Here is a 17351-nt window from a genome sequence, read left to right on the forward strand (position 1 = left end):
TCCTGGCAGCTTCCTTAACAATCGGGGTTACAAAAAACATGACAAAACAAGCATTCAGCAAAAGGCTGGCAATGGGTTTTAAACCTCTCTTAGAAAAAAAAAGTGCCAAGCATTTTTTTACATTTTGCTTTTCAGGAACAACCAAGACTTGTGAAGTGAAAAATAATTAGTGGAAAATTGCCACAATACTTTTGTAACATGGACATTTTGTTTGCTCTAATGATCATTCTGAAACGATATAGGCAGCTTTCAAATACATTTTTAACTCATTATGTGATTACTGTTTTAACTTTAGGGTTCAGAAGGGAGAAAACAGGATTTTACTGCTTTCCTCAGTATGTTTAGCAGCCTAGAGTTAAAATTACAGACCAAGTCAAAGAAAAAATACAGCCAGGCGCAACCCTGCCTGACGGCTACAGCCAGATTTACTGGTTTCACCAATTGTTGTTGCTTATGTTTACAGGAACAACAATAACTCACTCATTGACTCATTCCGAGTTTTTGCATGTGTTTTAGCATTACAGTTTAAGCATGTATACCCTTGCTCAAAATTGTGTGCAAATATCAAGCTGACCCCCGGTGGAGCGGGGGCTCTACCGCTTCATTTCCCACAGGATTTGAATCGCTCCAGCAAGTGACTTACCGGCACTCGGCGTTCCACGGCCCCGGTTGCTGTTGTTTCCTCACCCCTCCTGTTGGTTTCCCCCTGCCGCCGCAGCCTTTGCAACACCTGGCGCAGCCGCAGTAGGGGGGAACTACACTGCCCAGAGTTCTTTGCGGCAGACAGCTGGTCACTCCTCTTCTGCGCCCGGAGGCGCATAAATATCAAGCTGAACCCCCGCGTCGCGGGAAGCGCGCGGGCAGCTCCGGGCTAAGCCCGCAACAAGGGCGGGACCGCTTGTGACCGTTCGTGACTGTACAGGACTGGACTGGGCCACATTATTAACGTCTTTTGGTGCGTATGTATAATCTGCGACACCTATCATATTTAATACTATTGTGTCTATGATAGAGGCTATGACAACACGGAATGATATCGTGCGAAAGGGAGGAGTTGGGGGTAGTGTCATGGGAACACTAGACAATTTTATAATTAGAGCTGCTAGTGTTCTTGAAAAAGAAATTGCTCTAACAGAGAGACGTTTGTCATTGGAACCATTATACAACAGACGCTCATCTATGGGGGCCAGAACAAATTCTAGTACACCACATCAAGTTAGACCACAAGCGGGGGAAAACAACTTGGTCATTGATAACGAGGGTTCTCCTATCCCCACACCAAATACACCACTAGTACAGAGTAGTGGCTCTGTTGAAGAACTGGCTGAGTCCAGTGATTCAAATGATGTTAGCAGAATTAGCAACAACACTTCATTCCCCAGGACTAGGTCCAAAACCAAAAATAGCGCTAATCGTGGAGGGAAAACTAAAACACCCAAAGAAATCCCTATTAACAAGCCCAAAGTACATAGGAAACGAAGGGCGGACATGGCGAAAACCATAACTGAAAAAGGAGGAAGCAAGATTCAAGCACCCAGGAGTGCAAGCATAGCAGTACAGACCATAACAACTACAGATCATACCCCGCCAATACCTACCCAGGAAACCAAAATACATGACATTATCTTGGTAGAACATGTAAGTCAGGCATTGGAAAACACTAAATGTGCAGAGGGTTTCTTGTTAAAAATGGAACAACTGGTCAAGTCGCTTATGCTACCTTTCCTTGAAAGGGTAAAGGGAATAGGGGAGAAATTGGTAAAAATAGAAGAAGTCTTGAGGTTAAATAACGAAATGCTGATAAAGTATGTAGAACCGATACAGACTCTAAATACCATGACATCTGTAACCCCCCCTAAAAATACGAACAGCTCAACAGCTGTATCTGGCATAAGTAAGTCTGTTAAACGCACGCAACCACCCGCAACATCCGTCACTGGGCATATGGATTTAATAAATAGGCCTCTATCAACACCCGGGGAAGAGAGAATGGAGATTAGCTAATGATGTCCAAACTAGGGAATTAGAAACTGGTAATGCCCATGGGAAGATCGGGGATAAAGGGGTAGACGAGGGTCTGGGCAAGAATCAATCTGATAGAGTAAGACCAACGAACAAATATATACGTATCGACCTGCCGCCTGTTTCATTCCCTTACACTGTGGTCCTAACAGGGGTACCAGAATTAGAAGGTGGTAAGCCAGAAAGCTACTTTGAACTAAAGAATAAAGTTAGCCATTGGCTAAATAGGTACAGGCCGATTCTCCATCCTTACACGGTAAAATTCTTCATGTCCGCAGACTAAGTTGGGTGGGGCAGAGACAAAAAGATCAAGAAGGGGACTGCATCATAGTGAATTTCAGAGATAGGTGGGTGGTAAAACATATTTGTGGTTGGAGGGCGGAAAACACTGAGAGTAGGATGCAAACAGTAGATCTGAGGCATTTTTATCCACCACCGCCCATGGCCCAACGTAATATGTATTCAGAAAGCGTACAGGGAAAGTGGTATAGGGATTTCTATAACAATCATTTTAAAGTCCCTATCCATAACCACTTTGATATCCTCCATGTACAAGAAGGTCTTGAGGGAGTAGACTGACGGTGCAAGGAAAAATACATTCCTATCACCCAGAATTTTCCGGATCCCTGCAGGGGTGTAGTGATCATGGAAAATGGCGGAGATGAATTGCCCCCAGCAATAGTAACAATTGTTCTAAAAGATAAATTAGAATTTTCTGCACCAAATATTGTAAGGGACAGGCAGGAGGCTAAGAAACCCCTAGGGCAATCTGAGGTAGATAATGGAATATATAATCAGAGTGGTTTAGTTGAAGAACCGAACACACTAACCCTTGCGCCAAAAAGAGTCACCCCAAATCAGCACAACAGTGACTGCGATCTTAAAATACTTAGCTGGAACATTGCCGGTCTTGAAGCCAGATTAGCGGACAAAGACTGGTTACACTTTATTTCTATGTATGGCATAGTAATGTTCCAAGAAACATGGGCGCCGCATGACCTGCATATAGATTGGTTCCACTGCTTTAGCATAGTGGCCTCCAAGTCACACTTTGGTCGGGCAGTAGGAGGTCTGTTTGTCGGGTTTAGTATAATGGCTGGGGGGAGTTTTAAGAATATAAATACCAATAACCCCAACATACAAGTCATAGAATATAAGCGTCAAGTCCCTTTTTTCTTAATACATTTTTACAATAATGATTTTTATTTTTTATTCCAAATAAGAATTTTGTAGCACTTTTTAAATTTATTTCCAAATTAGAGGATAGTTGGGACAAAGGAGAGGGTCTGGGGATTGTATTGGGTGGGGACTTTAATGCCAAACTTCCAAAGGATAGCTGGGACAAAGGAATAAGACAGGGGGATCCAGGTAGGGGGAGGGGATTCAAATTGAGAGCCCTGCTCAATGAACACATTATGAGTAATGCAATGGACTATGGCCGACAATCTACCACTCAGCAGGCTCCTACACATAGAGGTAGAGTCAGCACTTCAACTATGGACTTTATTTTTGTCTCCTCCGGTCTGGCGGACCGCATATTGGTAACTGAGGTTGTGGCGTCAGATTTTGGGGACCACAACCCAGTGACAGTCGTCTTACGATTAGCTCAACGGCCTGTCTACGGTACCATGCAGGGGGCGAGGGATATAAGTGTATCCACGGATAAACTGAGGCTGAAATGGAGAGGCATAGACAAAGATGAGATCACGAAGTCCTTATTAATGGAGGAGCAGATGTTAATTAATTTATGCTCAATTACAACAGCTAGAGGCCATGAAGTCATTGCTTACTTTACTAAAATATGTTCCACGGTTAGAACCCTATTATCAGTGCCAGTACCTCAAGGTCCAAAAGATCCAAAACGGTTTGACCATAATTGCTCTGAGGCAAATAGGAAATTGCGGAAGGCCCTTATAGAGACTCCTAGAATTAGTGCAAATGTCAGTGCGGCAAGGAAAGCCTATAAATTAGCACTAGATAAACGGAGAGGCACAATTTTGGGAGAACGTTCGGAAACCCTGCCAGAAACTGCAGTAGGGAAACACGGTAATCTATTTTGGCCCGCAGTAAAAGATCTTCATAATATGGGCCAACAACTAACATCGGTAAGTTGCACTATTGCCAGCAGTGCATGGGAAACACTTTTTTCCAAAATGTATGCCCCACCATCAAATAGTTCGAACCATCATGCACCAGAACAGACTGGCAATCTACAGTTAACCCTGGGGGAAGTGGAAGAGGCAATCGCCCAGAGTCTTGGTACTAAGGCACCCGGACCTGACGGGTTGCCCATAGACCTTATTAAATGGAAACCTAATCTATGGGCCCCAATCCTTGTGAATGTTTTTAATAGCTTACCTCAAGCACCGATGCCCGAAACTTGGGGAGCTAGTATAATTGTCCCTATATATAAGAAGGAAGATAGGTCTGATCCTGTGAATTGACCAATCTCGTTATTAGATAACACTTTAAAGATTTTGGGCCATGTTATTTATAATAGGATAATTGTTTGGACAGAGGAAAGTGGCATTTTATCCCCTTGTCAATTAGGATTTAGAAGCAGGGTCAGTACAGTCGAACAATGTTTAAATCTTAAATTAATTATTGATAAATATAACATTGCTCGTTCTGCCCCAATTTATTTAGCGTTTATGGACCTGTCATCCGCTTTTGATTTAGTTAACAGGTCCAAGCTTTGGTCTATTTTATTGGGTTATGGACTGGACCACACATTGGTCCACTTTTTAGCTTTTTTACATACTGACCTAAAATCAAGAGTCAGGATAGGAATGGGAGGAGAATTATCCGGGCCAATTAAAATAGGAAGGGGAGTCAGGCAGGGGTGCGTTTTAGCACCCCTGCTTTTCATCATTTACATTAATGGCCTGAGCGATTATCTTGAAAATTCCACCCCAGATGTTCCTATAATAAATTGTAAATTGTTACCCGCCCTTCTTTACGCAGACGATGCGGTCCTAATGGGCCGCACCCCTAACTCTTTGCGTTTTTTAGTAAAAAGTTTTACAAAATATATGGATGAATTAGATCTGCGGGTTAATTTTAAAAAGTCTTTTATAATGTCATGTGGCCCAGGGAAAAGACAACTGAATTCCATACAGGTAGGGGATGAAAGACTTATCGCCACACATATTTTTCCATATTTGGGGGTGGCCTTTGCTGCGAATGGCTCGTGGACTGATTTTTGATACTGATACTGTGTGCAGTTCCATCAAGTTCCAGCACTGATTTAATGTGTATAGATGTAGACCTTCTACAGAGCTCCCAAATTTCCCAGGCATATGCGTAAATAGCTCTTCAGTCAAAGGTTTTGCTTTACATTATGGGACTTGTAGTGCTAGTTCATGTGTGAATAAATCCATTAAAGATGTTAGCTTTGTATTCAGGGACTTGTAGTCCTGATTGTGTAATGACAGCAACAGGAATACAACTCCTAGAATGGAAAGCAAAAAGCTGGACTTGATGTGCTACTCACATCTGAGTCTGAGAGCTGTACCTTTAGAAGAGCTATTTGGGGAGTTCCCTGCTCAGAGATAGAATGTTTTGTTCCCTTTACAGGGCTGTTGTCCACCAGATCCTGCCTGGCAGACAGTTGTGTGGATAAAACTATGTGGTAGCAGTCCAGTATGGACTTTTCAGTTGTCATTTACAATTCAGAGGTTGTTCCTCTGAATTCTGCGATTTGTAGACCTGAGTTCATTATACTTGCTGCAAGACCAAAAAACCCACAAATGCAAAGGGAACACCTGGACTGGATGAGCTCCTGACGTACAGACTTTGGAAATTTGAGATCTCTGTAGTTGAATGGTAAATCAGAGCTCTCAAATTGTTCTTGTACTTTTGATTTTACCATGATAAATGCAGGATACCCCCAAATACAAAGAACAGAACATTGAATAATGTGTGACATGGAACAACTTGAAGTCATGTATCTCTTCCTTTACCTACTCAGAGCTTCAGAGGTCTAAAGAACAGTCCTGTGTCTGGCATGAGAACCTCATTCAATAATGATTTTGCTTTGAATATTAATACTGATGGCTAAAATACCAGAAAACAAGAATTCGATATCCTACTTACGCTTAACTTTGGACTTTATGAAAGCTTGAACTTTCAATAAGACAGCTGAATTGAGGAACAGATATGGGAGACCGTAGGTAGAATCTAGCACTTTTATCCTGTTTTCTGTGTCCATCTTGCTCCACCTACTGAAAATAGAAAATCTGCATAAGAGTGGTGGATGATTGATATTTCCCCATCTCTCCTCTACCTTTTTCTGTCATGCTCTTTGGGGCTCCAAGTACAGTAAAATAAACAAGTGAAAACATCTGTGTAAATCATCTGATGTTAGAAATATTTATGTTACAAAATGGTATCTGTTAATGCTGTCTGCTGTTCCTCAGGGCTAGTTTTCGGCTATCTGTATTATTATCGGGCTTGTGCCAATCACTGTTCCTATCCGCCCCCAGCAGTAGACAGAGCAAGCCCCAGTAGAGGATCTCAGCCTGCAGAAGAGATTTGCCAGATCTGAACAAACCAACTAATGACGCGGGGATTCCCTGGAGGTAAGTTTCTACTTTTTTAAAATAAATTTATATTTAGAAATATTTTCCGTATTTTTCAGCCACAGATGGGGATGGTCTAGTATATGTGATCGTGGGATTGAATGACGGGGAAGAAGGTGGAACCACTAGGGCTATTTGTTCACCATGCAGATTTGTAAACACAGACTGTCAGTGCTGGAAAAAACTGAAAGCTCTTACAAGCACAATGTACTTTAATTTGACACTCATCTGTTCCTTTTGTGCATGTCTCTAGTGTTTGTTATGGCACTCACGTTTCCTGGTCTCCGGCAACAACTGTTTTGAAGTGAGATTCTTAAAATACCCAATGTCCATTTCTGTGTATGCCCTGCTATGTCAATTAAAATTCACTAACTCTCTTTATGCATTCCTAACCATACTAATAAATATTTGGCTAACCAATAACAATGTGAATGTTCCTAATGTTCCAATAAACTTCAAACTCATCCAGTTTCTAAAAAATATATATTTTTGTGGTCCTGATAGGTAACAGTGCACAATGCCCCGCAGAACCAAAAATGCAGATGACTATTCAAGAGAACACAGAGATTTTATTGTGGAAGAGACAAATGGAAGAAAATTGCTTGTGTGCAAGTTTTGTAAAGTGACTGTGCCTGTAATATCTGGAAAGACATCAAGTCGAATTGCAGAGCATGTGTCATCAAAGACCCACTTAAAGATTAAACACCAAAGTATGTCTGATGATTGCTTGGACCAGATGCTCCTCCCAGAGGCCACGGCAAGTGTTAAAGTGGAACATAACCAAGAAAAAGATGTTGCTCATGAATTTGCTCGTGCTTTAGTGCAGTCTGGTACCTGTTTGAACCAAGCAGATGGGCCCATTGGGGATCTCTTCCGCAAACGTGCTCCAGAAGGCAACTGGCTACCAAACTCCACTCTGATGTATTCAAAATATCTACCTGATGTATTCCAAGCCGATCTAGACCACATCTCAGATTTACTCCATGGTGAAGTAAAGATTTCTGTCACAGTTGATGAAACACTTGAGATGCATGAGAATCCAGCAGTGGCAGTGCTTTTCACATTTTGTGATACAGGAAATGGATGGGTCCGTCGTACTGTTATGGCTGATCTTCATGTCATAGAAACCTGCAATGCAGTGTCAATTGCAGTATTACTCCAGAATGTTCTGGAAAAGTTTGGCAAGAATTGGTGTGATGTTGTGTGCATTTGCAGTGATTCTGCTGGATACATGAAACGGATGCTTAATGATCTGTCAAAAGAAATGCCCGAGTTCAAGGCTTTCCACATAAGAGATCCTTGCCACTTACTAGACGACATGTTAAAAGCAGCTTTAAACTCTTCTGAACTAATGAAGGGGGCTGTAGATTTTGTTATACACTGTGGTGATCTATTTAAGTTTTCCCATGAATTAAAACAAAAGTACATCACTTTTTGTCATTTTTATGGCAAAACACAGAAAGTGATCCCAACCATTTTAGTCATTCAGTGGACTTCCATGATGGAGGCAGTGAATGCCATACTGTCAATGTGGCAACCTTTCATTGAATTTCTCCTGAGTGATGGGGCCATAGGCAAGAAATGTGAGGACCTTAAGACACATATTAATAGCGAGGTGAAAAAAAATGCAATGTACTGCACTCTTAGATTTCTACAGGAGAACATGACTCCAATAGTTGATGTAATAAAAAAGTTACAATCCAAAAACATGTACATCTACCAAGTGTACAATATAATTGGAGTGGAAGTCAAACATTTGCTCGAGTTGAAGCTTGGGGACACTTTCAAAGATTTCGGTCCTGTGACCTGCTCCCTGCTGGAGTGTTTGCCTCTTGGGAACCAAAGAACTGTAGAAGAAAAGTTTAGGACATTTTATTCAACAATGCATGGGAAATGGCTAGCAATGATGTGTCACAATATCCCCACAACAACAACATTTGAAGTGAATGAAGCATCTTTATGGTACTCTGTACAAGTTCTTGATCCATTTTATAAAAGAGAGTTTTCTTCAGATTTTGAAAAATATCGGTTTATATTTGATCGTTTTAATAATAGTGATAGCATATGTACCCAGTTTTGTGCATATATTGCAGAACCTGTTTCTGAGAATCGCCATCTCCAGGTATTCGAGTATTGGTTGGGAAAGCGACACCAGTGGCCCGAGTTGGCAGTTTGTGTTTTGAGTATACTTGCTCTTCCAGTATCCAGCGCTGATGTTGAGACGTCCTTTTCCCAGATCAAAGTTTTCATGGGGAGAATAGAAAAGGCATGGATGAGCCCAGAGTCACTAAAAAAGTATTGCATGGTATATTATAACAAGTTTGAACTGTAGCAATGTACATATTAGGTTTCCACAACAAAGATATATGTATAGGATCAACCAGTCGAACTGGCAATTCAAATTCTGTAATTGTATTTTTACTCAAAATAAGTGTATACTGCAATGTCTTTTAATATGAAACTGTACATATATCATAAAATTCATGCGTCAAAGGAAATATGCATGCTATGCATGCGCTACAGTAAAGGAAATGTGTTTTATTAACACTCGAAAACAGATTCTCTGTCAAATGTTTCTGGCAGGAAAATGTTTAAATACTTATAACCACTGTTTTTAGAAGTTAGGAAACCACTGGAAAAAGTTAACTGGAATTGACAAAAAATGTAAACGGAAAACTCGAAACCTAACTGTAGGCCTGCAGATTACTTGGCAAGTGTAAATTTGATCGGATGTGGCTTCCTGTTCCCAATGGATCAATTAAATAAGGTATGCACAAGTGTGTAAAATGTAATAAAATATCTACCTGTCCAAGAGACATGATACTTCAGAAATCTAATTGTCCTGTGAAAAATTCACTTGCCCCTTTTGGTGCTATGGAATTAGATGACTCATTATGGCAATATTCTCATTATATAAGTGCTTTGTTAATAGTTTCCATTATTAATTGTATATCTAAATAGTGGCATTCATCAAACACTAAATGATACCTCAAATAAATGGCACTTAAAGTTGCACAATAGTTTAGCAAGGCATTTTTTTTTCAAGTTGCAATTGTGTGTACATATTTCTTTAAGCAAACACACTTTAATCTTGCTTTCACGCTTCTGGATGTATTTGCATATAATTAGGGAACACTCTTGGAAAATTAGAAGTAGCCTAAAACTGTTAAATCTTACAAACACCTGTATGTCTGTTTATATTCGAACCACGGTCAGTAATGCAAGCTTAGCTCCAAGCTAACTGTTTTTCCTCAGAGCACCCACCCCAGTAGTAATAGCTTTATTATCAAGGATGTGTATATATATATATATATATATATATATATATATATATATATATATATATATATATATATATATATATATATATATATATATATATATATATATATATATATATATATATATATACACATATTTAAGCAACTTATACATATGCATTCAAATCTTAACTTTAGTGACTGACAATCCTCATTTAAACAGCAGAGGGTTTGCTTTGCAGGAGGTTGGGCTTACTTGATAAAACAAATAGGAAAACCTGTTATTCTTGACCCCAAAAATATGTCCTGGGCTTCGGACTGGGAAGAAAATTTGCACAACCCTTTGTGCACGTCTGTATTATTGATAGATAGATAGTGCGCGCTGCACACAGATATGGGTTATATCATGAATTTCTGCTGTGTGTTTATTTATTTGTGTTTTTTTGTCATTTGAAACTGGCCAGAGGTTTCAAATTCTATCTTCAAAAGTTTGAGTTGATGTTGGACTTCTTTTTTCGTATACTTGATATGAATTTTAATGTTTAGGTAATTCTCAACCAGTTCTCTAAAATGGTTGGAGATATACTGGTGGATGCAATCAATGACCATCCATTGTAAAGAGAGTGACAATCAGAATACTTTTTTTTGTGGCAAGATGGAGTTCTGTCATCCAGTTTTGGAATTTTTTGAGGCAGTCGTATAGCTGAAAACACTGTCAGATTACATGATTTGTAGGTCAAAGCCGGTTGCGAAAAGACTTCTTGTGGGCATTCTGAAAGTTTCTGTCGTAATACATTCTACCCATTGCTTACCATTGGCTTTGTAACTCACATTTGCTGGCTTTCTGTTTGCTGTTTTAGGCTGTCCAGCATGTCTCCGCCCCCCCGTGGAGCAACGTTGGGTCACCATCGATCCATGTATTCTCCCACGAGTCCTTGCTTTCTGTAAACAGGTCTTAAAATGTTGTTCTTATCGTGTCACATTTGCTGTGGTTCAAAGAAAGAGGTCAAATGTCAGGCTCTGTCTTCCCAGCCACACTGGTGTACAACATGGCTAAAACACATTTGCAAAGCCAATAGCTCTTGCATTGGCGAGATCCGTTGGCTTTGCCAATGCTTATTATATTAAGCTGAGTATCCTAAGCAAATTGATAGAAGACAATACCTAATCATCTAGCAGAGTGCCTGATGACTCTATGTAGACTGTAAGGAGTAGACAGCCAGGATAGAGCCATGGGCTACTCCATGGTTATTTAGTGAGTTTGAATAGAAGATTATTCATCTATGGATGAGTCAAGGTGCAAAGAAATACATGTTGAGAGAGGAAATGGAATTGTCTACTGTTCAATTCTGGATTTTGTATCATAAACTTGATATACTTTATAGGCAGTAATGGAGAGGTTTCTCTAGCGAAATGTACATTAAACTGCACATTTGGTTTGATTTTATTTGGAAGGTCATGTAGCTAATAAGTGAAGAGATCAAACGAGAAGTTGCTATTTAGACAGAAGGCGCAAATCAGTCTGTCCTCATAGTGTAGTTTACCATGACACTAAAAACTGTCACCCTTTTAGATTGTGGCAGTTCTGTGATGCAATCAAACCCAATATGGGCCGAAGGTTTCAGTTTTAGAGCTTGTAGGGGCCTAAGCAGGTCAGGGCTTTGCTGTCATTAACTTGGTGACACACACATAGCAGGTATTTTGAATTATGTCTTCTTAACGAGGAGGTCATCAAGAGTGTCTTCTAGCCTAGTCAAGGGTTTTATGTCACACAAAATGCCCAGCACTATTAATGGCATTAAGTTATTGCTTCACCTTTTCTTTTATTTATTTATTTTATTTATTTATTTTATAAAGCGCCTGATCATCCCATTAGGGTATCACCGCGCTTGGACTGCTATAGGTCTCCAAGGGGATACAAATTATAATAAAGTCACTTTTAACATCTTTCTAAACCTGAGGTAGTCAGAGCATTGTTGTAAGTGGATGGGGAGTTGATTACAGTATGGGACCAGTTGGTAGAAGGCTTTGCCACCCATTTGCGCTTTTCTGAAGCACGGGACTTGGAGCAGAGCTTTCGATTCGGAACGGATGGGTCTGGAGGGCTGGTACCTGGCGAATTTGCCTTTTAGGTAACTGGGGCCTAAGTTGTTTAAGGATTTGTAAGCCATACAACCGATCTTAAATTCGATCCTCTTTCGCACTGGGAGCCAGTGCAGTTTATGGAGATGGGGGAGAAACTCGGTTCTGGAGGGGGCATTGGCCACCAAGCGGGCCGCCGTGTTTGGGACTCCCTGCAATTTGTTCAAAGAGCTTTCATTAGCTGCAATCAGTAGAGCATTGCAGTGGTCCAGACAGCTCAATACCAGTGCCTGTACCAAGTCTTCAGAGTGGAGAGTGATAGAAAGGGGAAGACTCTCCTAAGAAGACTGAGACTATGAAAGCAGGCTCCCGCTGTTGTGGAGATATGTTCCTCCAGTGTACGTTTCTGGTCTATTCTGACACCCAGGTCTTTTACCACCTGCTTTGGATTTGGGGCAGAGCCTAGAACCTCCGGCCACCAAATAGCATTATTTTTGATTTTCCTGCATTTAGTTGGAGGAAATTATCCTGCAACCAGTCTGTGATAGCTTTCATGCCCTCCGCAAACGTGGTCTGAATGTTGGAATTGGTTTTGTCGAAGTAAAAGAGGAGTTGGGTGTCGTCAGCGTAAGATATAGGACAGAATCCCAACTTTCTCAGTAGTCTTGCCAGAGGGGTAACATAAACAATAAAGAGAGTAGGGCTCTTTGACTACACGACGAAGAATTACCAAAAGCCCTTTGTGAATAGAGGTCTGTCTGTTCCACAGAAGTTATTGTCTTTAAAATGCATTTGTAAGAAATTGGGTTATATATTGAAGGAGTGAGAATCTGCTTCAAAGAGTAATCGCTATCCTTGTCAGGGTGAACCACAAGAGTCACCAAATAAACCTGTGCTTAACCGTCTGATAGCTGGCATGCAAAAAGTCAGGTTTAATTTAGAGACAATGAATAAAGTATTTATGCAGCACTCAAACGGTTATAAAGTGAACACATGAATATTAGAGAATATTTAACAAATAGAATTAAAGCAAAATGCCAAAAACCCAATCAGGTATGTCTTTTTTAAGTTTTAGGTAACAATAGTGGTAGTGCTGGACCAGTACAAAGTCACAAGTTTAGGCCGACCATAATGTTGTGCAGACCAGGTACAGGACCTCGTTTGACCTGCTGGGAGTTGTACCTTCTGTCCTTGTGCAAGATCTGCACAACCTTGCTTTTTGGAGCTCTGGGTCAGATCCGGTGAAGCTTTTTAGCTGCTTGGTTAAGCTTTGTGTGTGCAGTCCTCAGTAAGTTCCAGCACTTTTATCGCTTTGGTACAGATTCCTATGGAATTGGTCCTGATGCAAGGGATACAGGATGCTGAAGATGCTCAAGGATGCTGTGGATGTGATGCAGTCAATGGGGGTCTTTCTGCAGGCACTCTTCAGTCCACGGTTGGTTTGAGGCGGCTTTAGCCACGGGGCGCCATCATTCAAAGTACTCTCTGACCTGGTAGAGGTCCAGTTGCCACTGGACTGCCATTCACCCAGTATAGCCACGTCTGTTAGGCTACAAAAATGCACTCTGACTACTCTCCTAGGTCCAGCAGACTGGGATGCAACTTGAAGCATTAGGTCCTGGTCTCTACTGCTGCAAGACAGCGTGTGGCGGCAATTGGAAAATCTGGTCTAGTAACTTGCCCTAGCAGGCTTCTTCAGCTGTTTTTGCCCTGTACAGGGAACATGAGGACAGCAAACTGACCCGTGGAGGCTCTTGCTTTGGCTAGACTCCAGAGATGACTTCTGCATGAGCATGACACAATAAGCAAAGTCCCTTTCCTTTGCCAGCCACCAGATTCAGCAGGTGCAGTCCAGGCCAGTGCAGTTTCTTTTTGCCGGGTCTTCAGTGCTGCAGAGCAGTCTATTTTTTGTTCCTCTTCTCCAATCTTTTGAGATCTGAGTTCTGGGTGCCAGGTGTGCCCTGTTTATGCTCAGAAAATGACCTCAAGGTTGGATGCATTTGGAGGCCCATGGGTACCATGTTCCCACCCTCCTGGTGAACACTTCTTGTGAAGTGTGCCATCTCACTATCCTAGTATGCACCATTCTACCCACATCTAATGTGGCAGAACCCATCCCTTGGTACACAGAGCTCCCTACCCGAACCCACAGGAGTGGGTACCAATGGGCTACATTCCCCTGGAAACCCGTTTGGCAACAGGTTTCCTCTCTCCTGCCCAAGTGCCAGCTTGTCTGCCTAAACAATAGGGCAGTCCTCTTCTTAGTGTTTCCCATTTGCTCTTCAAACGCCATTTCTCCTTTGAAGCTTGCCTTTTGGGACCAACACCTGTGTGTGTTTCTGCCAATGAGAGGTAACATCTCTCTCCTGCACAGGTTACTATTGTCTTCTTTCCTGGGTGACATTTGATCGCATCCTCAGGAGGGCAGAAAGCTGTCTCAGGGACAAACCCCTATCTGCAACCGTTAAGGGCTCAGGAGACTAAGATCAACAAAGTGGCTACTTTGTAAAAGTTGCACACTACAACAAGTTAATTTCAACTTGAATATTGAGTCGGGTTAATGTGTCAAGTTATTTGATTCCTCGAAGTATCAACTCTGGTTGCACCATTCAGAAGTTACCACAACTGAGGGGGTCTTTGTGCAAGCTGTTTTGGGTGACCAAGTCTTTCTACAGTAAAAACGTCAGTTTAGCATTTTTACTCTCAGAACACATAAAATATATGTTCTGCTCTTGCAATATGATGCATCTTGCCTTAGGGCTCATTAGGCCTACACTAGGGGTGGCTTACACTTATTGCAGAGGTAGATTTGGGTTTGTCATGGCTTTAATGGCAAAGTCGGGTTAGCAGTTTAAAACATCTCATCCTGTCTGCAGTGCCGGACTGGGAGACATGTTTCACCTGTGTCATAACCAGGGTTGCACACCCAGTGTTGCTATCCCTTGGGTGACCCGCTAACTTACATACCCTAGGTACCATATACTAGGGTCTTAGGGATCTAAGCCAATTGAACATGCACATTTCAAGGTCAGGGCACTGGTTAGCAGGTCTCAGTGCACTCTCAGAATCGAAAAACAAGCAGCTTCAGTCCAAAAATCTGGGGCTGACCATACACGGGCTGGGAGTACCTGCAAATGCCCCAACTCTGTCTGGCCTTCAGAGGCGGTTTTCAGCAGAAGAAGCCAGCAGGATCTCCGCTGATGGAAAACCAAAAGTCCGTCCCTCTCTAAATGGGGCAGGTGGATTTGGGGCTTGGTAGGCTGGTTACCATGTCTGCCAGACTCTGAATCAGACCCTTAGACCTGTTAACGGTAAGAGCAAATATGTTTTCAAGTAGGAATGGGGAATTTCATCCTCTGCTCGCTGTATTTAATGAATGCTTAAGGGGAGGGGTTTCTCCATAAGGAAAAGGATTTCCCTCGGGGTGAAATGTAAAAATGGTATACATGCAGGTGCGCATTTGTGGCAAATATATGCATGCAGATTTTTCGATATGTAAAGTCCGCATAAGCAAATTCTACTCTTTAAAGTTCTTGACGGATCAGGCTTGCGGTATCTTAATCTTTGAGAATAATCATTAAATAACTCTCCCACTGGTCATTTGGGCCTTTGATCATCGACAAGGAGAAGTAAAAAGGAGCAAACATTTACATCAACCCAGTAACATGATAAATTATTAACTACTTTAGAACAGTCAATAAAGTCAATATTTTGTGAGTTAAAGAGTTTTATTTTCAATTCTTTTTCTACATTATTTATTCATATATTTATTAGTCTTTTAAGCATCGTTATTATAAATTAATATAATCCAATAGTCGCTATTTCAATATAAGAAAGAATACAATATTGTTAAAATTACAGGTACTATTGTAATAATACATCAAACATGCTCCACAAAGAAACTTCCCTAATCTAAACAAGATTAGAATAAAAACACAATAAGGTGTCAGTTCAGTTACCCAATAAATAGTTCTGATGATAGAAAATAAATGCATAAGCAGAAAGCCTTTGTACATCAAATAAAAGAAAGATCAAGCTGGAAAGTATTATCTGCTAGCAAACAACAGGCAACAGAAAATAGGCTTAGCAATCTCCCATAAAGACAGACACTTAGAGAAGGATCTCAACGAATACTAGTGAGTGTAGCTCCCTAAGAGTAAAAGCCTCTAAGAGAAAAAGCCCACCTGCTCTAGGAACATGCTCTAATACAAACACACAGTATGCTAACTAGATGGTTATGTGCTTCTTTTCTTCTTGTACAACAACCCATAGTGTTTTTGTAAACACCTGGGAATAGTTAGATCCCCCAACTTCTCACATCTGCACAATAGACTATAGACACATGTAGGAAGCGGGGTTTCTTTTGCAGTAACCCAACCCCCACTTTTTGCCTGACTACTGATGCACTTTGACTTGATGTGCCCTGGGTCCCTGCCAATCAGGTTCCCAGGGCCTGTGTTCTTTCCAAATCTGTACCTTGTACCCCCAATTAGCATCTCTCTGGCCACATATCTATATGAGTAAATATCTCCCATAATTTCAACAGACTCGCTATCGTTTACGGTCCTGTCATGATCATATACTTGCTACCTCTCATCGAACATTAACCTTTTGTGTGCTTGTATTTATGTATATTAAGCTTAATGTTTAGTTCTAATCATTGTACAATAACGGATGACTTGGTAACATAACTGGTTTTGGAAATGCAAATGTAAAGTGCTCTGAAACCCTATGCAGGGTCATTTTCGCGCTATAAAAAACACCAAATAAATAAATAAATGTCAGTCCCTTGTAAAAGGTACCAAGGGTACCAAGGGCACTGTGGGCAGGGAAGGCCTCGAAGGGCTGTAGCACTTATTGTGCCACCCTTAGAGGCCCTGTACCTTTTCACACACACACTGCTATTGCAGGCTGTGCGTTTTGGTGAAGAACAAAGTTAAGAGTCGACATGGCACACTTCCCTGTGTGCCATGCCTACAACCCACTGCCCTCGCATAGGTCAGCCACCCCTCTAGCTGGGTGCACTATACCAGTGGTGAGGGTACAGGTGCATGAGCCCTGTACCCCTACAGTGTCTATACCAATTCTTAGACATTGTAAGTGCAGTTTTGCCATTAAGAGTATACGGTGCTAGGAGTTTGTCATTACCAACTCCCCAGCACCATAATGGTTTTACTAAAAACTGGCAGGTTTGGTATCAAACTTCTCAGCACATTAAACCCACACTGGTGCCAGTGTGGGTTTTAATTTAATAAAATGCACCCAGAGGGCATCTTAGGGATGCCCCCTGAAAAACAACCAGCCTCTGGTGGGTTCCCTAACTGGTACACACCAGCCTGCCACCACGAGACATGTTTCGGGACACCTGGGGTGGGAGCCTTTGCTCCCTGAGACCAGAAACAACGCC

The 17351-nt window shown here is 41.4% G+C and overlaps 1 protein-coding gene across 1 annotated transcript; it reads left to right on the forward strand.

Moving 5' to 3' along the window:
- The first annotated feature begins 6446 nt into the window (after positions 1 to 6446).
- On the forward strand, positions 6447 to 9414 carry LOC147692886 (uncharacterized). The gene is made up of 2 exons (XM_086939129.1): positions 6447 to 6602; positions 7107 to 9414. Exon 2 carries the CDS (start codon positions 7120 to 7122, stop codon positions 8932 to 8934), a length of 1815 nt encoding a protein of 604 aa, XP_086795255.1. The 5' UTR covers positions 6447 to 6602; positions 7107 to 7119; the 3' UTR covers positions 8935 to 9414.
- Positions 9415 to 17351: the final 7937 nt, after the last annotated feature.

Source organism: Lissotriton vulgaris, chromosome 9 (assembly GCF_964263255.1).
Source record: "Lissotriton vulgaris chromosome 9, aLisVul1.2, whole genome shotgun sequence".
Lineage (NCBI taxonomy): Eukaryota > Metazoa > Chordata > Amphibia > Caudata > Salamandridae > Lissotriton > Lissotriton vulgaris.

What these genes read in the sequence shown, in the direction of transcription:
- LOC147692886 (XM_086939129.1), top strand. Translation starts at nt 7,120, where the DNA reads ATGCCCCGCAGAACCAAAAATGCAGATGACTATTCAAGAGAACACAGA.